The sequence below is a fragment of the Megalops cyprinoides genome, chromosome 13 (genome assembly GCF_013368585.1).
Source record: "Megalops cyprinoides isolate fMegCyp1 chromosome 13, fMegCyp1.pri, whole genome shotgun sequence".
In the NCBI taxonomy this organism is placed as follows: Eukaryota; Metazoa; Chordata; class Actinopteri; order Elopiformes; family Megalopidae; genus Megalops; species Megalops cyprinoides.
In genome coordinates this window covers 29,438,567-29,459,349 of record NC_050595.1, presented here as the reverse complement: position 1 = coordinate 29,459,349, position 20,783 = coordinate 29,438,567, and the positions used below count along the sequence as shown (strand labels likewise).

General features: G+C 40.8%; 1 protein-coding gene across 2 annotated transcripts in view; it reads right to left on the bottom strand.

Annotated features, from left to right (window-relative positions):
• Positions 1 to 20,783, bottom strand: part of LOC118788164 (diacylglycerol kinase zeta-like) — an 85,523-nt gene that overhangs the window by 31,463 nt on the left and 33,277 nt on the right. For both annotated transcript variants that reach the window (XM_036544056.1, XM_036544058.1), the window contains exons 15-26: positions 19,174 to 19,287; positions 18,280 to 18,420; positions 15,554 to 15,632; positions 14,664 to 14,719; positions 14,483 to 14,545; positions 13,576 to 13,649; positions 12,716 to 12,827; positions 11,915 to 12,114; positions 8,453 to 8,553; positions 3,595 to 3,674; positions 2,787 to 2,831; positions 956 to 1,025 (exon numbers count right to left, since the gene is read on the bottom strand). In XM_036544056.1, the coding sequence (XP_036399949.1) occupies positions 956 to 1,025; positions 2,787 to 2,831; positions 3,595 to 3,674; positions 8,453 to 8,553; positions 11,915 to 12,114; positions 12,716 to 12,827; positions 13,576 to 13,649; positions 14,483 to 14,545; positions 14,664 to 14,719; positions 15,554 to 15,632; positions 18,280 to 18,420; positions 19,174 to 19,287 (1,135 nt within the window). The remainder of the gene's footprint in view (positions 1 to 955; positions 1,026 to 2,786; positions 2,832 to 3,594; positions 3,675 to 8,452; positions 8,554 to 11,914; positions 12,115 to 12,715; positions 12,828 to 13,575; positions 13,650 to 14,482; positions 14,546 to 14,663; positions 14,720 to 15,553; positions 15,633 to 18,279; positions 18,421 to 19,173; positions 19,288 to 20,783) is intronic.

Here is a 20,783-nt window from a genome sequence, read left to right as displayed (position 1 = left end):
TGTTGATTTCGTGATGTTGTAGTTTATACCTGCTGCGGTTCTCCCCAGCCATTTTCCTTTGTTTGTACTCAAGCTCTATTGCCTTGTGTGCAGGTATGAAGCACGGCGTGTTAGGTGGCTAGCCTAGGTGCTGCATGTCTGTCTGCCCTCAAATTCAATCAGGCTGGAGCACTTCACTGCTTTGGCTCATGATTAGATCTTATCAGGCACTACTGACGTCATCCATGGCTCATCCCCACTGCTACCCCTTCTTCGTAGTGCAATTTGTCTGTTTGAACAGATTGGATTTCAAGTTGTAGTACTGCTCTGCTCTATCCTGTGTTTACATACCTCCACCTAGTTCAAATTTGATCAGGCAACAGATGCAACAATTTTTCCCCATCACTGAGTGAGCGTTTCACAGGCTACAGCCGCATAATGACCAAATACACCAGATAGTAAATAAAAGGTTTGCTTGCCTTTAAATATTTCACACAGCTTTTTAAAATTGGCTGTATATGTTTACCACTTGCACAAGACCACATCCTAAGACAATTTGACTAGAAAACTGCTATATATATATATATAAACCAAGATCTTTTGCACTAAATTTAGAGTATGTTTATATGTATCTACACTTACAAAATAGGCTGCAGGTGCACAACAATGACAAACCTTTATGATCCTTGTGGAGTGTTGTACTGTTCTGTGGACACTCCTGATTCAGATAAATTAATCCACTACCACGAGTGCAATAACAGTATTAGCTATGCACGCCTGGCGTCATACGCATGCACTACACACAGCTCTGGCATCAACTAGGCTAGAAGCTCTGCTTCTGTGAGAGGGCTAAAGTGGAAGTATCCTATCTGACATTGGGACTAAGTCTCAGGACTATGAGGAATTTTGATACAGTTCAGCCTTTACACTGAAGTAAGTCTACAGAAATAACATTTTCTTGGAAAGGAATACTTACAGTCCAGAAAACACCACTTTGGTGAGAGCTTCTGTGAGGATAGGGTCTTCGATTTTGTACCGTCCCCCTCCTGAGAAGAAAAGTGAACAATCAGAGTGGCTCTACTGTAGTGCATGCTGCTGCAGAACCATGAGTGATATCTGAGATCCTGCAGCCACAGAACACACATGTCAATAATATCTCCTATTCAAAGGTGCTAAAAGGTGCTATTAGGAGTGAGGGATTGTAGTTGAAAGTCAGTGTGCACATGTGGAAATTATACATTAACTCAACAGTGTCAGGTGTTTGCAAACTATGACGATTGCTCTTGCAAACACCTACAAGCTGCATGTCAGTTTCTGGCTACTAATTTTTTTTTTTTGCCAGAATTTAGTGTCAGGGTACATAAGATAAACTGATGGGAAAGACATGTAACAAACAATAAAGCATGACCATACAACAGTGTATTATTCCAGCGGCTGTTTCCTGCAAAATGCATGGAGGCAGCTGTGGACAAAGAAAAATGCAACGGCAAAAAACACAGAACAAAGACCCAAGCAATAGCATGCATTGGACATAAGCAAAAATCAGCAGTTCATAATATGTGGGCAAAACAGAATCATTTATTTGACCAAAACATAAAGATCACAACAACAGAAGCACTATCAGTGGAAAGCAACAGTCAGTCTTGGGAACAACCGGACACAATTTTGTTTGTCTCAGCATTTTATTCAGTACTCTGAGCAAGCTAGTAAGAAAATAGCAAGTGCGATGATACTTCTATTAGTAAATTAGTATCACCTTCTTGAGTTGAGTGACATAAACTATGATATCAAGATCTGTGTGACATGCCAGCCCTGACTCCAGCTAGTATGGTATGATGGGTACATTTGCAGTACACCTTTTAAATATTGCTCTTTATGATATGTGCTATAGCCAGCCTACTACTTCATTGGGGTTTCATAAGTCTGCATCGGTCTTGCATCTCTAAATGGCTGACACAGAATAGAAAGCTTTCATTACACCCATCAAACTTCCCAACCAAGAATAGTAGAAACTGAGATTGCTGAATCTGTGAGTCAATACTTGTTTTATCCTCAGGACAGGATTCATCATCTTGTCTCAAGGACTAAGTTGATATTATAAAAGAAAAAATGTTTCCATATAACTGTGAAAGCACGAGCTCTGCTTCAAGGTAGCGGAGACAGTAAAAAATATATTGTAAACAGAGGAGTAGTATTTTTTCATTCTTTGTTGAGATCAATGGGAGCATACTGGACTGTGCCACCTTGACAAGAACTTCCACAATGCCACTGATGTGATTGCTCAAGCAAAGGTGGCCTGGCGTTGAAAAAGAAAATTTGACAGCATGACATCACACAACTGTCACCATGCATGCTTTGTGGTGCCATGTCATGCTCATCAAAAAACAGCCATGCTCCGCAGCACTGAGGAACAAGAAGAAAAAGTCTTTCATGTTCACAAATGGGCAGTTATAGGTTCACTGTACTGAGAAGAACTGAGTGAAGCTTCTGAGTGGTTCATTAATAATTTAAGACTGACATCTGTATTGGAAAAACAAGACTTTACTGAAGAAGAGATACAGTGCATAGGAATCTGGGGGAAGGGGGTTTCATCTGGCAACATCTGCCTGCATGTCTTCTCTTCTTACAGCATAGTGAAATCAATTGACAAGTACTATCCCAGTGCTGCAAGATACATGTACTGTCCTTTAGAGCTCAATCACGACAGTTCATTTCGCCTTGAAAGCGACTGTCTGCAGCTATCTGGTGAGGAAATTTTTTCACACTTGTTCACAACAGTGATGGTAGCTCCAGACACATTTACACACCTGGAGCACCAGTCGTTGGAAGGAAGGATGACAAGAGATGAAGTCCTGTGGAAAAGCACCAAATAGTGAACCAAAAGGGGCCAAAATAGTGCCATCGATTGTGCAAAGGTAGCACTGTGAGTTACTGATTTTGAGTAACATTGGTGAGTACAAAGAAGGATCTGATGTCAATCCTGGATGGGATCAGAAACCATAACCCACTTAAACTAATAGAAGGGGTTAGTATTTGTTGAGTCAATAAAAAAGAGATCATTATTCGTTTATTCTGCTTATTTTTCTGTAATATCTTTCCCCTTGCAGCAAACAAAGTCATTTTGTTTGCAAGTAATGAATCTTACACCAGAAATATAGTTTAATTCCAGAAACCTTGTATCATTTTAAACCAGCCAAAGAAGAGACAGATTTCGGATTTAAAACAGAGAGCCACTGATTGCACAGCTGTACAACAGTCTGGGCCTTTCACTGCTCAAAAATTTCATGCCCTATTTCATGCATTATATATTTCATTAAAAGAAAAACAGAGAGGGGTCTGGGGCAGACAAATGAGCTTTGTGGCAAAATTCAGCTACATTTGTGGGTAAACAGCAGCAGTTGTGCTTTTAAATAAAGAGCTGAGCGATAAGAGTCAGTCAGGAACGGCAGCATGCATGGCCGAGGGTGATCTGAAATTAGTGACTCTCTTTCTCTCTCTCTCTCTCTCTCTCTCTCATTGACAGTCACAATCACATATTGACCTTTCCCACACATTCTTTCATTATTTTTATTCACATTTTCTCTCTTCCCTTTAACTCCTCCACCCCATCATTACCTCTTGGAGCCTCTCGATGTGAGATCTACAAGTTTCCAGGTCACTGTCTCCTGGGATGACAATAAGACCCAAGGGGATTGCTGAGGGAGAGGCAAAGAGAGATGGGATTCTGTTAGAATGTATTACACTGCAGACAGACACCACTATGGCACAGGCAGAGACAATGGGCTCACCATTTTAGAGGCAGTTTCTCTAAGTGCATGAAAAAACAACATCCAACATGAATTAAGATGCCCCACTAGATGTGAAATTCGATTGGGGACAGTCTTTTATCAACAGCCACATATGCACTTGAACTTTCTTGTTCAAGGGACCAAGCAGAATGTTTTGGCAATTTTTCTTTGACATTCATGAAAAACTGACTATACATCAAAAAACATGTAACAAACCTCAATGACACTTACCTCTGTGGCACAGAGAACAGTAAATATGATGCATGTGTCTGGTTTAATTAAAATCAGCAGGATTTGGCTGAATTAGGCATGAGAAGAAACCTATGTGGAGCATCTGTGACCTCGCTCTTTGACCTTGTTATGAAACCCAGTAGGGCTCTGATGTACAGTTGTGTCACCTGAAATTAAATAACTAATTAATAATTGAATGAAAGGCAGAAGGATGGACCAATACATATGAATGAAAACCCCAGTGTGGGGGTGCCTCAGAGTTTCCCAGGCACAGAGATGGCAGACTTCTTCATTGTAGAATCTACTGTTACCTAGCAACCCTGGAACATGCGGGTTCTCATTCAGTCCAGCTTTTCTCTCTTTTCTTCTTAGTCTTTTCTGTTTTTTTGTCAGCAGTAGCCCCATTAACCGTGCTCTGTATAGGTGTTAGACAACTCAGACAGCTATAGAGCAGGTAGCATACTCTAAAGTGTTATATTTTTGGTTCACAGGGAAGTGGAACTGTAAAGTTCAGCTAAGACAGTTGGTCTTGTTTACACCCTAAAGAAAAACTTATCTGAAAATATGAAACGTATTATGTTGTTCCTCACTTTTCAGCTTAGCAGACAGGCATTTTGTGAAGCAAAAAACTGAATTCACAGTGGAGAAATATGAATTTCTTTCCACAGTTGTTTTTTGTTTTTTTTCTTTTCCATGCTGGCCTCTTTAAATATGAGTAATGAATGGATACTTTATAATTTATAACTTGGTTAGTTTTTTTCCAGTTTCCATATGAGCCTTCAAAGCATGTACATATGGCTATCCCAAAAGATCAAACCTATTTATTTTATTATTTTAATTTTTATATTTCTCTAAATTCTAGTTGCCTTCGGGTATACTCTTACTTAATTTCTGTCTATCTCCATTCCCTAGAATGCAGTGCTGGTTGTGTCTTTGTTTACACACGGCCAGCACACTGCCAAAATGTTCAAATTTGGGTAAAAGGCAATGCATCAGTTGTAACAAAGTGCTTCACAAATGTAATTTGCAAAAATCAACAGAGCAAAGATGTAATGCATTTTGAGCTTTGCGTGAGGGGTAAATGGCCTAAAGCAGGTTTGCACACAACAGAAGTATTTCAAATTAGCTTGTGATAACTGTAATGTGAGCAAATTAGGACGGTCTTCATACAAAATTATATGGGGTAGTGGTGTGGTGTGGAGAGAAAACTGATCTTATAATTGCAGTTTATTTCTCAGGTGGGCTGTTCTGTCCTCTGAATTGTTTCAGTATCTAAGTATCCAAGTGTAAAAATGGATAATATGTCAAATATAAACCCCACAGTTTCCCTGGATAATGGCATTACCTTGGCAAATGAATAACAGGAATGCATATCTACACTTTATTTGAGTCTAAATCAGATTATGACTGGTATCACATTATCATGGTAGTCTCAAAAATATGTTACTTGTGACTAACTGTAAGTGTACACACAAAGTAAACAGGAATGAATAGTCATGAATTGTTATCTGTCTACTGGACCAGTTAATCAGTCAGCCTGAGAATCACATCTACAGACCAAACACACTTTTGTGTGTGCTGACCTCTAGTGTTGAGATTTGTGTTTAGAGCTTGATGCTTCATCTCATGAAAATGTCTCCATGCTCTATTTTCAGACACTTTGATTATGCAACAAGCCAGCATAAACTCACCATCATCACTCATCTACACATTATTTTAAAACCTCTTCATACCAGACTCTTACAAAAGGTATGAACGATAGCATAAGCTAGCAATTATCACTAAAGTGTGGCATGATCAGAGCTCCACCACTGTGAAAAAAATCGAAAGGGTGGGAGCCTTGAGCTATGAAACAGAACGGACTCATTTGGCCTCTGGAAGCCTCTCATGCTGTTTATGTAAGATGGCCTCACAGCGGCCTTGGTTTGCCATGTTTTGGGAGGCTGTTGTCATACGCTGCTGCAAAACCAAGGGCAACCAGCTTCAAAGACCAGACCAAATAACTGCTCCTGCTGACATTTAACGGGAATGCAAACAAACAAACTTGCTTTTAGGCACAGAACAAACTGTCTGGAAAAATGTCTGGAAAAGTTAGGTGGCGTATTTGTGTTGGTAGTCAGATGTTGTCGTCTTTTAGGAGGAGCATACCCTGCTGGTTTACAGAGGCAGATCTCCTGTTGTCCTGACACAGGTATAATATCTGAAAGACTTGGGTTGCCAATATAGTGTCTCAGGGCATCAATTAGTGACAGCGAGGAGCTGTTCTCTCATTAGCACATTACTGCCTTGATGTCTGGCCAGTTACATCAATCTGCATCCCGCATGTTAGACCAACAGCTGCAGAGGAGGGGGGACAAAAACAGAGCCAGGCGAACTGAAAGGCGTCAGTATCCATGAGGAAGCTGCTAAGCACCGAATAAATCAAAGGGACTTCCCTGTCCATACTAAATTAGCTGACATAATGAATGGCTGCACCATTTAAACACCATCCTGAGCCGAGAAGTGTCCTTCCACCAGAGTCGGCGGCAGAACAAATCTAATAGGGGGGCATTAGGGTAACCGTGGGGGGGGGGGCACAAACTGGCGTTCGAGAACTCAATCTATGATGTAAATGCTTGATAATATGAGTTTGCCGTCAACAACCAACACACCAACCTGGTTCCAATTTCAAAACATGCTGAAAAGTCTCTCTCTTTCACACACACACACACACACACACACACACACACACACGCACACATACACACACACTGCACAAAATATAGCCTAAGTGCAAGCCACATCCTTCTCTCTCTCTCTCTGTCTCTCTTTCTCTCTCACACACACACACTGCACTGTGCGCACCATTTGACCATCATTTGAAACAGACTATATATATATATCCATTTCTGTTCGAAGTGCAGTCTGATAGTTGCTTGCTCTCACTGAAACATATTAGTGCCAAGCGCCGTCTGACTTGCTAATGCTAAATGTACATTATGTGCGCGCTTATCTTGACGTAATGACAACAAATCAACAAATCAAACAAATCAAACCAGTAGCACCAAAGCACCAGACAAATTAGCATACTACTTCCCCACGTGACCTTACGCAAATATGACCAACAGGATGTGTTTTTTTATTTTCTTATATATATTCTTATCATTGAGGGAAAAGGTTTTCACTTTTAATATAATAAATATAAATGAACAAAATGCAAAGTTTGGCACCGAAGGTCTGGCCTGCAAGGGGGGGCACAATAACTCATTTGAGGGGGGGCATGGCCCGTGAATGCCCCCCCTTGATGCTGACTCTGCCTTCCACAATTATGATGTATCTGTACTAATGTGCGTCTGACAGTGACTGAGAGAGATGTGCTCCTAACAGAGATTTAGGATCACCTTCATGCTCACCAGCAGGCTGATGGTGACATTCAGCCTTCCCACAGTGTACAGCCTGCTCTGACGTTTGGGGGACTGCATTACACATTCAAATCGATGTGTGCCCTGGCAATCAGATTGATCTGTCTGCTGGGGTCACATCAGGTCAGTCAAACTGTTGTTTTGGGCAGTGGCATGTTGCCTGAAAGTCGCTCAGAGCTAACAACAAAAACCTGACAGTACAAAATATACTTTGAAAGCATGACATTGTCAAGCTTCTTGACTGCTTTGCATTACTTCATTCAACAGATGTTCTTACCCAGAGCAACTTACATCAGTTACATTTTTTTTTTTTTTTTTTAAACAATGTTATCCATTTATACAGCTGGATATTTACTGAGGCGACTGTGGGTTAAGCACCTTGCCCAAGGGTACAGCAGCAGTGTCCCAGCATGGGGATTGAACCGGCAACCTTTCAGTTACAAGGCCTGCTCCTTAACCACTATGCTACACCGCCTCCCCGTTTTAATATCTAATTATGTCTTGGCTTCTTGTACTACTGTTACTTTCGGCTTATTTACTTGTAGTTATGGATACTGCAATCCAGTGATATGGAAATGTAAGGTAGTGTACGTACGTGACTTCCCGTGCTTTTCTAGGCTGTCTAGTTCCAGATAGTACAAACTAACTTGTGGTAGTGCTTCAATAGATTGGGAATGTTGTTAGCCTGATCTGACACTGTTCCTCATTTAATTTGGATGGATACACTTGCTCTCTTGTGCTGGAAGTTGCTCTTGATAATAGCTTCAGTTAAATGAATGTAATGTAATGTCTTCATTATTATTATTATTGTTGTTTGTTATTATTATTATTATTATTGTTATTAAATGATATAAAATATAAATATGTAAATGAATATTCCTATAATTTATAATTGTCTTTATTGTCATTTATGTACATGTTAGCTGTTGCTTTTTGACTCTGTTCATCTTTTGCCTTACAGCGTTAGTGGGAACGTCTGTGGAGCAGGCGATGAGGGGCTGTGTGTGGTGTGAGGTTGTGGGAGTGCATGAGCCAGAGAGCCAGGCTACTCACAAGCCTCCTTCAGCTTCTCCTTGTCATAATGTAAGGCCTCATAGTCGTGCATGCTGATGCGGCTGACGCGGATTCGCAGCCTCTCGGGAATGGGCTGCTGGCTGTGGGGACACAAGAGAAGACCAGCAATTATTACACCCTCAAACTAGAAGTTGACAAGAAAAGACTTTTCATTGGGTTCATAAGGGTGAAAGGTCAACATGCATTGAACCAAAAATGATGAAGAGTGAGCTGGAAGACCTAAAAGAGGAGTATTTTTACATTTTTAAAAAATGTTCTCATTTGGCAGATAGCGTGTTCCAGAGCAATTTACAATAAAATGTACAATACATAGGTCAATATTAGTGAATACTGGTGAAAGATACAGGAACAGAGCAGATCCAGAAAACAGCAGTAACACATTAAAGTGGGGGTGTCTGACAGTACTATAATCACTGCAGTGCTATTCTACAGTGCTACAGAATCAAGAAAAGCTCAGTGACTGAAGAACACATGACCATAATGAAGGCCATAATCTGAAAAATAGGACTACACTAAATGATGACTGCACTAGTGACAGAAAAGGGGAGAGTCAGCTTTAGGGGTGTCAAGCTGCAATCTGGACAGGTGGGTCTTCAGACTGCAAAGAATAAACTGAAAAAGGTAGCTATAGCCACACATACAGCTGGCTGTAGTTATGGCTACACATATTAGCCATATAGAGACAGATTAATTAAACACATTTGAAAATTTGCTATTTGTTCCACCAAATATTTTTCACAGATTGTCTAAATTAGCATCTATCAAACATGAAATTAGCTTTTCTCACACATGAACAAGTTGTTATTTACTGTATGTTTGCTGAATCCTGTTAGCAATCTCTTGAGCTAATTCTGACAATACAATCAAACTACCTAATAAACTGGCAAGCTAATTACTTAAGCTAGAATAGTCAGACGGCACTGAAGTAAAAATAATTTGTATTGTAACTTAGCTAAGGTAGGTAAAATAGTTGCCATTAGTTAACATCTTTACACTAGATCTTATTGAAGACTTACTCAACACCTTCCCTTTTGACCTGGATGCTGTACATACACTTTATGAGGTCCTGCTGTCTCTTGTGCTACAATGAGCATTCAACATTCAATAATGGCTTTTATTTGCAGAAGAACTCATAAATTCAGATTCACCATATCCTCCTTGATAGTACTTGAAGCTTTCAATAAGTACTGTCATCTCCAGGAGAGCACCACAAAACAAGAAGTAAGACATGAATAGAACTCTTTCAAATGCTGGTAATAAAAGTATGAGATTACCAGCAAAATTGAACCGACGAAGGTGAACAGAATCGTTTTGACAGTTATTATAAGTATTAACATATTTCTGCATATTCTGCTTCAAAGTGAAAGAGACCAACCTCTAGCTGCCCCCTGAGACCTCAGGGTACAATCAGAGAGGCTCACATCCAGGTCTCAGGAGGGAATCCAGATGTTTTTACCTTGCCTTCTCATCAACTGCTAATATGGTTTTCCAGTGGAAATGTGCTTTAAAGGCTTTTTGATGTGTAATAAGCATCTGGGAGGGCCTGTTCATCGCATAGCGACTAGATGACTGAACACTCTAGAGGTGACTGATGAGCTGGACAGACTAGGACAACAGCCCAGGGAGGGAGCACGCCCAACATGCACTAAAGACATGAATTACTGGACAACTGGCAAGTCACATGTAAATACCCAGTGTACCATCTGAACTTCACTCATGTTCTATAAATCAATCTGTGACTCCCCATACCCCCAGGAGCAGTTCAAGAGGGAACAAAGCTACTATTCTGAATGAAACATTAAACAAGATTAACAATGAGAAGTCCAGTAGATTTTTAAGCCTCACTGCCCACTTAATGTTTTGAAGGTGCTTATGCAACCACTGTCATATTAATAGCTTTTTTTAAGATGCAACATTTGGTTTCTTGTAAATATGTGAAATATGTAAATATTTCACTTGAGTCATCAAGTTTTCCTTCTGTTTTGACTTGTGACCCAAAGTGCCAGGGCTACTGTTTACATTTACATGCTCACACAGAACTCTGACAAGAAGGAAGGACAGAGTTCAACTCAGAGAAAAAATTCTGTGTGAAAGATTATAAAAGATGGAACAAAGTGATACATTACATGACAAGAAAAATTATGCAGCTAAATATGTTACAGTGTACTGTAACAGTACAGTACACCAAACTCTCCCAAACAGGGTTCTCCCAAACACAGTGTTTCTCCACTACAACCATTATACAAACAGAGATATCATAGTTGACCAAAAACCAGTAGTCAATACAGCAGTTCTGAACCACCTGCAGGGTAACCCAAGTATACAAACTACAACGTAGGAAAAGGTTTGGAAACCATAAATTTGTCTAAGGTTTTGAAGTGCCTATTTTCCCTTGTCAGTAGGAATTAGGCAGTTGACTCTTCACACCCCTTAGGCTTCTCTCTGTGAGCACTATAAGACTCAGGTGAACCCGGATCAATCCTTTCTTGTTTTGACTGTCAGGCTCACACTCCAGTGTGTCATTAAATCACAAAGCAAGAACTTAAATGTGACCTATGCCACAGCTGAGTATATTTCATTACAAAGCCATTTTTTTTTTATTACATCCAGTATCTAATAAACATGAAAAGGCATGACTCAGATGTCCCGTGGGTTTAATAATCTGACTCTGTCTTCTCTGTATCTATAGTTCAAGTATAACGATATGACTGGGTCATGAGGCTATGCTGAGAAAGAAATCATCTCTGTTTACAACATTATGCTAATTTTTAATTCTTTAAATTCCCTGTAATGTTCTCTAATTGACTTCTGCCATGACAGCCCTTTCATTATTTATGTCTGTTGTACAGAGAATGTGAAAAACAACACACTAAAACAGTTCATTAGTATGACAGCTATAATGGTAGGGATGTTTAACTCTAGGCAAGACACAGTAAGCATTAAAATAAACCAGATGTGGGCTACTGAAAAATCTCTGGGATCTGGGATCTCTGCAACTTAAATGGCTATTTGAATACCATCAAGTGCTGGAAATTTTTCAGTGTTTCAATTAGCTATCTAAGACATGCAAGAAAGACTCTTCCTTTGGTCCTAGTAAAAAAAGATTTCTATACTGGGGTAAAGGTAGCTGCCAGTTGTCATGTACTGAGGCTTGTAGAGAATTCAAAAAGGAATGCACTGTTGTCAGGCAATCAGATTCACAATGACTTTTAAGAATGTTAGGGTGAGATGGACTGTTCACTCAATACTGATGGTGTCACACATACACTAGGTGTATTCCCTATACCAGGTTAGCTAAGAATGTGCTAAGAAAGTGGGGTAAGAACTAAGTGTTTTAGGGTCTCTGCGAGTCAGCAGAGAAAGGGAGAAACAGACCTGAAAAGTGTTAGTGCTTCTGCAGAGTGTGCCACGGAGACAAAGACTAGGAGAGACTGCACTCACTCATTCAGCAGGGGTATAGAAGTTCTCCTCTTGGTCTTCTGCACCATGTTGGCCTGGTTCCTCAGTGAGATGCGGATGACTGAAGGGGCCAGCTTGCAGGGCTCCCCATCCACCTGCATGGGGATGGACTTGGTGGTGGTCAGGGTCACCTCTCGGCACTGGTTCAGCCTCTCACCATGACCTCCGACTTGCAATGTCGCCTTAAACAAAAGAGTAAGGGGGGATTAAATGATATCAGATGTAGCTGTCACTAAGAGACATTCGAGGACAATCTTGTTAGGGGGAGGTACGCTGCCAGCCATGGGAGGAGAAGATGTGCTGTATAAGTAGTGATTTAGCACTGGAAATGTTTACTTTTTAGAGTTAGAGGTGCTTGTGATAAATGGAGGCTATGACACAGTTAGCCACTGGGATGAAGTGGAAACAGCATAGAAATATGTTTGAAATATAAGTCAAAGCCACCACATCTTGTCTTTTTAAATTTAAATGAATCAAATTTAATTCAGTTGCAATTAAAAAAAAAATTAACGAGATTATTTTCAACGTATAGCATAACGTATAGTTCACTTGAGAATCAATATAAAGTAAGTTCAGTAAGCCATTTCCACAGTGTGTGAACCCTCTCTCACCTAAAATCTCTCCCAAAAACAGATCTTCAAACACAATTTTGTTATGCTTGAACATAACTACTAGTTTGTGCATGACTATGGTAATTTAGAGACGAAGTGAAAGGCAGCTCTGATCTCTGGTTTACACTGACAGACATAGCTGGCATGTGTACAGAAGGTCTGATTCCCATACCAGTGAGGTCATTGTAAATCCAATGACTTCGATGTAGCCGTCATCATGTCTCTGCGGCTCAAAGTCGTGGTGCTCACTAGGGTTACCCCAGGGCATTGTACCGGCACAGTACCTGTGACACACAAAGGCGAACTCAGTCAATACAAGTGGTGTGGGGTAAAACAAGGTCATCAATGCTGACTCTGGATCAATAGCCATTAGAAGGTTGATATAGCAATGTCACAGTATGCCTGGGTCTGCTTTGGCTCACATAGTCAAAAATTGGGAGACAATGAGGTTATGACTTAATCAACTCAGAATATATACATTAAGTAGCAGTGACAGCTGACAGAAATATTGCATCAGTTACAGGTGCAGTAGACAAGTAAACATATCGATCTAGATAACTTGGCTACACCAGTTTCTTTGAATGTGACCTTATTGACTCATAGGAGAGTGTGAAGCAAAACAAATGGGGTATCAGTCAGAATATCAAACAACAGTCACCAGATCACATTGTTACCAATTACAGCAATAAATAATCTTTCTCAGTGTAATGATTCTAAATGTGTTTTACCATCATACATAATCTGTGCCCACTCCATGTAAATACAGCATCGTTTTACATGGGAAATAATAGTAGAATATTAACCTGAGAGTCTGCAGACCACAGCTTAGTGTCCTAGCCTATACCCTCATTTCTGTTTCATGCCCATACAACTGCTGCTCTTCCTTTCAATATGTGCTGCACCGGTGATGCAGTAGGATGCAGTATTTCTTTTTAATACAGGAAGTGCTTTTATGTCAAATATATTCTACTGTGAATATTCTACAGGGGAAGACAGAGGCATATTTAAGCAGGGCTGGGTGGCATTGCTTACCTGGGAATGTTCAGGAACACAAGGCACTGCAGCTTCAGATCCTGGACCTTTGAGGTGAGATCCGTGCCATCGCACTAATGAGGGGGGAAAGACAGGAAGACAGGAAGGAAGGAAGGTTACGCACAAACACATCAGGGAGAAGGAGGGCTCTGCGCTTCCATGCAGAAGCATCTTTGAAGGTTACCTGGGCCAATTAAATGTCAGCAGAGGGCTTGGTCTGTTTAACAAGCTCTAAATGATAAACGGATATGCACTAATGGTCACAGCAGTCAACAGGGTGACCCACTTAGCCTCCGGTGCTGATTACCGCAATCAAATCATTACAGAAGGTCTGTGGGTGTCAAACTGTATGGTTTAAGTCTATGCTTAGAGAAATTTGCAAAGTCTTCCTTTTAACTTCTAAGCTTCACAACTAGCACGCTTCTGACTACAATGAAGCTTAGCACGATCATGCCCTATAAGGCAAATGACACTTCATGAAACAATATACATAGGAAAAATGAAAAACAAAAGAAATCAATGAAAGATGGCAAAGGGCCACACATGACAGCTGACCTCACTAAGGTTTTCTCAGTAAGCATTGCTCAACTCCAGTTCTCTGAGGTTTCAGCTTTCCTTGCCACCATCTTGAGTTCGGTTGCTTACAGAAGTACCAAAAAAAGGTTAGATAACCCATCCTGGGTGAACTGTATGACAGCCTATCATACATGCTTTACTTCTTGAAACAGCTCAGCTGAACTAGGGGGGGGGACTAGAGAGGGATGAAGCCTGAATTATCATACTCCTTGCTTAACCATTTCATCCATTTAACTCCAAAACCTTCTGACATAGATCTCCTGCTAATAGTTAGCTACAGGCACCACTTGCAGCAGGCTGTGCTCCTCTGATAGAAGGTAGATCTACTCACCACAACTTTGATGTGTTTTGCCAAGTCTTTGGAACTGCCCATCAGAAAGTCAGAGAAGGCCGTCTGGAGACAAAGCACCAAAAGAAAACAAAGCGATAAAAGGCATTCATAGCAGAGATGAAAAGAATGGCTTAATTGTCCGTTTCCATCAGGAACCACTACGGGTGACAGCAGTACTCACCCCCGCATAGAACATCTTGTTCCGAAATCGGCTATTGAATTTCTCTGGGTTGGCCTCTGAGGAGACAAAGACAGACACAATTTCAGATTGTGTCACTAGCTCTGATATATATTTCAATAAAACTGTCACATACAAACAAAAATCTGTCTCAAATACGGAAATGAGAGTCCTTTACTGTGTTGGGAAACCGATGGGGATACGAAAATTAAAAAACATCAAATGTGATATCCCCCAGGAAACTATACCCATTGTAATATGTAATAGCTTGGTGTTTTGGCTCCAGCTTTGCATAAATCCTTTCATAGAACTGTTTAATAAGTTGTACTTACTAAATGAGTTACTGTTATTAATAAGACATGATCTTTGAGAAGATGCAATATGAATTGCTATGTTCTGTAAGGCTAGAAATGTTCCACATGAAGCAGAACGCATATACCCACACGCATGAAAACTGTTTGACAGGAAGCAGGACTATGAAATGTGTGAATATCACTTTAATGTAATACAGGGAAGTGGAAGGTGTAAGTACAACACCTATGAATTTACTCACATTTAGTTGGTGGAAAATGTATATGTTCTGCTGTATAAAAAGGGTGCACAAGCATATAATGGATGGCCATGTTGCAGGAGAATTATGTTTGCAAGAGAAACTTCTAATTAAAAACATTTATCAGGAGTCTCCGCTCCCCCTTAACTTTCACCTTTGTCCTCTTGACCTAGACATAAATAGGGGTGTGGGGAACAATATTTCAAAAGAGATTGTTCAAAATGCACGCATAACTGGCAACATAAAAATAAGGAAAACCTCTTGTGACAGAAACACAGAACAATGGAGGGATGGAAGAACGCTAGGGCAACCCCTTATCAACACGGCAAACAAACAGACAGACCTCTTGACTCGTGAAACTCCAGTGTTACATGGGCATCGAAGCCAAGGCTGAAGTAGTTGTTGAAGACATCAAGGGGAAGCTAAACAGAGCACACACAGGCCATGAGGTCAGAAAACAGAAAAACAAGCACACTCTTCCTTTTCTCAAAAAGTAGGTGCAATGACCTACACCATGGATGGGAATTTGGAGGCTTTTCAAGGTCTCTAAGAGCTAACATTCTGTACAGCCACACAAAACACATCAGGCATATTTTTCTCAAAGAGTGAATTAAGTGTTGTTAAGCCCAGTCACAATATCAGTGCAAAGAATCTGCGCAGAACGCCCAGACCTACTGCATGATGTGCAGCTCTATACCTGAAAAGAAGCTCCTGCTGTAATTAGCTCCGTGGTTTCCATAATGATAATAATTGAAACTGTTTGGCAGTACAAACACCTCATTTCCACCCTCGCTCCGGTTGTCTATAGCAGTTCGGCTCCAATCTGAGACGGCGGGTTATTAATTGCGGGTCAGGCTGGAGTCAATAACATATCCTGAGCTATCGTGGCCGCCATCACTCCTGCTGTCTCGCTGAATCAGCCAGCAGGCCACCCCCTTGCCCTCACACACCCCCTGTGTTTCATCAGTGGAGCAGAGATGGAGGAGGGCTACTAGGGGCTTATGGGTGCAGGGGCGAGGGGCAGCTGGACGGCAAGCTGCCAGGACACAGTTAGACGTCTAGTTCATATTGTCTGCCTATCACTACTACAGTGTCTGCCATAGTGATACCCTCGCTGGGAAGGGACCCATCATCTTCTCATTCCTCTTGCAGGCTACTGATAAGGCTTATCACCAGACACAGATATTGAGCAATTTTCTGCCATTCTGGGGCTAGGTTATTTAGGGCCCCATGCAATCTCTGCTGGGAAAATATACAGAAACACGGAGTCCAGCCAGGAAAACTGAGCGTGGCATGTCTGATCACAACCACAAAATCAGCTTTAAAAAAGACATTAGAGAATACATAGTAATTGCATTGAAAGATATTTTAGGGTGGTAAGAGTTAAATTCTGTAAATGTAGCATATTGTACTTTAGGTCCTCTTGGCCATCGTCTCACCTCTCATCCTTTCACTGCACAAGGTCATGGTTATTAGCAAACTAGCTCACCACTGGCAATATCTACCACCATGTTCTCACAGTGACATTTACTGGGATATCTTCAGTACTGTATTTAACATATTGGTTTCTGTTCAGTTTGTGGGTTTGATTTTTAGAATATATAGTGGGTTTTTCAAAGAACTGTACAAATTAAATGCATGGGTAAATGATAATAGTAAGTACACCAGTAAGATTAACTATTTATTTCACAAAACAACTGTGTTTTTAATTATCAATTTCCCATGAAAAACCTGACTGCAGTTGTTCTTTTGGATATACAACTAGAATGACTATAATGAACCCCACTGTTACTGTTATACGTGAACACACTTTACACATTTCAAACACTATTTTCATAATGTTAGCTGAAAAACACAGTCCCATTTCATGCTAGTTTAGATTTATCATAGTGTATATAATTTACCATAGTGTATATGATATTGTTGATGATATTGATGATATGCAGCTACATTTGAAGGCTGAAATGCTCGTACACATATTATATGCTGCTATGAGTCTGTCGATTATAAGACTGAGTAAGCACAGTAGCACCACAATACCCATTTAAAAGTGGCTGATCAGATGAATGTGTCCTTTCAGATAATTCCTAAAACTGTCATGTGAAAATTATGATCTACTGTACATGTAACAACATGGTGTGTTGACCTAATGAGGTTTGTGGCCAAATGTAAGATTTCTACAGACGTTTAAATAACTACAATGTCACGTTTTGATCGGCAGGAGAAAACATGGACACTTATGAATCAAACCATCCTTGTCTCTTTCCAATCTTGCACTGAAATCCTCTAAACTCAGTTCTGATATAATCTTAATTCTGAAGAAATTAGCACTAACCAGATACACATTATCCCCCGTAAAGTTAGCCAGATAGTCATCTACAGAATCAGACTTGCAAAATGTCCATAAAGTACGCTACAATCTATTTTTCACACTTTAATAATTTGAATACACTTTGAGTCAAAGGCAAACATCTTTGATATTGTGTTGCATTAGTAGAGTTTTAAATGTATGAGATTACCAGGGCAGTATAGGCAGTACCAGTAACAGAGAGATCACATGCAAATACATGTGGCTTAGTAACATGCCATTTTTTACTGCCAAGTAATAAAGCTAAGCTAAAGCTAAATAAGTCCCATAAAGCTAGTCCCTATTCTACAACAATCTGTTTTTACAACATTTAGAAAATTTCACCATTGACTGTTCTATGACAGAAAATTTAGATTTATGATGAGAGCCCCTTGGGTTTTAAAAAGAAAGCACATGACGCATTACACACTCTTTCAAACACCTTTTTTACATTCAAGCCTCAGAAAATCTGAATCTAAAATATTACTTTAAGATATTTAATTACTAATATTGTAGACTTTTAAAATGTACAAGTTTTAAAACATATCTAAATAGCTATCTCTTTTGCACAAAGAAAAATCCTTTTTACCTATTACCTACTGTTCCAATGTACCATACTGCTTCCTGCTGAACAAATAGGAGACACATGTTTTGAATATGGCATTCTCTCTCCCCATGGCTGTTAGTGGCTGCTGGGGACTGAGCAGGCCACATCCCCTCACCTTGTCTGTTGTCTGTTCGTCCTTCTCCTCCAGGTTGGCCTCCAGGTTGGGCTCCACAATGAGGTTCCATCGGTCAAGCTGGACGATGTTCCCATCCTCGACATGGGAGAGAATCTTGGACACTGGCTCATCTGTGTACCCCTGCAGAAAGAGCTACCCTTTACCAAGCTTGCAAAATACAACATATAGATACATACTTCAAAGGTCTGTTATTTTTGTGTATTTCCAGAATACAGGTTCCCTGCATTTCTAAATGGCCCCGTGCATGCACATTTCCAAAAAGTTAATTAACAAGTTTCACCAATAAAATCATTCTGTCATCATGTTTATGTTCATTCATTATCCTAATGTTGCACATTGAAACACCAAAGGGCTAACATTCGTGCAAACATGAATATGATCTCTCATTTAAAAAGAATGCCTCAAGAACTCTAAGGGTAACAAACAGCATGACACATTTATCTCTTTGCACTCCATTCTATAACAATTAGAAATAATGTTTTTGTGATCCCTAAGGGAAAGTTGGCTGCTGTGTTACACTAAACATTCTCTTTAAAAGTGATCTGAGCAGCTCACTCAGCAACACGTTCACTTTGAGGACAGGCTGAGCCCTATGGACTGGGTTCCAAACCAGCTGTGTCATTTGCTGATGATGACCAGAGTCCTACAGCAGGAGAACTAACTTCTCACTGTTCTAAGACACCTTCCAATGCATCAGTCACAAAATACAGCCATTGGCTGTGTGTGAGTGTATCTGAGGATTGTAATTATCTCACCTCAGTGCTCTTGTGCGAGTGCAGAGGTTGTCTTGGCGAGAAGAGCCAAATATATATTGTTGATTCCAAAATAGGGTTACATAAGCAGTAAGAGGTATTAAAAAGCCCCCAGACTCACCCCACCCCAGTTGAGGGTTCTGGCCAGATCGTTCCCAGTTCCAAGCGGCAGGACGGCTACGGCGGGTTGCGGTTTCAGCTGCAGTTGGTCCAGGGTGGAGAGGATCCAGCCCACCTGCACAACCAAGGAAGAGGGCCATCACCTTCCATATAATAAGGCTTCCATTTTCATTCACACACTGCCTGTACAAAACACTGTTAAATGTGAAAGGGTGTGCAGTGAGGTGAGGTTCACTTAAGGTGAAGTATCGTGAGGTCCTTAGTCAAACTTAGCAGTACAGCTCCACAGCATTAACATTATGAGTAAAATTAGTAGAATTAGTAGAATTACTCATGCATGCACTCATACATGCTAGACCAAAGATGCCTGTAAATGCTACTGTATAGTATCCACTCAAACAGCAGAGGGATACACCACTCTGGGAAACAGCCTTCACCGACCATGCTCCACCCAAGAGCAGTTCTTGTGAGGGACAAGAGAGACATATGCTCAGCACTTGAGATATATGCCTTTGGGACTACCAGCGGTCCTATGTCCCCCTTCAATCTGCAAGCATGTGTCAGACAGTAATAACACCACAGGAACTGGCTTTGCTTCAGATCAATCCCTTCATCACAGGAGAGACCTCTGAGAGGAGGACAAATCTTGAGTGCAGTGTCACACCCTTTTCCCCACAGACACAGCCTTTCTCAGGCTCAGACAAATGAATCAGATCCCCTCTCTGAGCCCCACCACCCCTCCTCTCTGAAGATTATTACTGAAGTCATATTGCTGGACTTTTCCTGGCCAGGCTGGGCCTGCGTTAATTAGTCTGAACACACACATCACATCAGATGTGTGTACAGAATTCACGCCTGTTAACAAAGGATGGCAGGGTCAAAGGATTAGGCTAAAAATAACCCAACCACAGCAGAAAGCATCTGCTAAAAGACTGATTCAAAGAAACTCAGGAGACAGGCATAACTGAGGCGGAGGTGAAAGGTTAACTTCTTATATAAGCGCTTGTGTACAACTGGCTTAGTGATTTAAAGCCTTTTATGCCATGATTTTGTGCTCATCTTCAAACACAATTTCTCTGTCGGGGAGGACAAAGATAGCACCGAGCACTTCCAGAAAAGATCAAACAGAGAATCGAATGTTACTGGATGAGACTAAAACCTGTTGGTGTTGCCTAATAACATAAAAACATGAAGAGATTGCAATCTCACTGGACGGCATCAAGGCTTATCAGGCAGCTCCAGGCTTTATTGGAAAGTACAGCAAGAACCGTCACTGGAATGCATGGTCTGATAATGTCTGCGCCTGTCGTATGCCTGTCCAGCTCCCCCAGGCAATGGCGTCTGCTGCGCTGGTGCCCGTGTGTTAGATCAGAAGCGTTATGCCATAATTATCAGTTCTAAAGGGAGAGCTAGCAAAGCTGATGGACGTCTCTAAAAGCCTGCAGAGACTGACAAAGCCAACTGGTTATTGCAAGCGAATGTTCACTGCGCAAGGGGAGAGTATGGATCACTGATCCGCAGACTGAGGAGCTGAATGATGTGGGGAGAGACTGGCATTCTCACGTCAACTTACAAAAGGAGTAAGAATAACAGGAAAACTCTGTATCACGC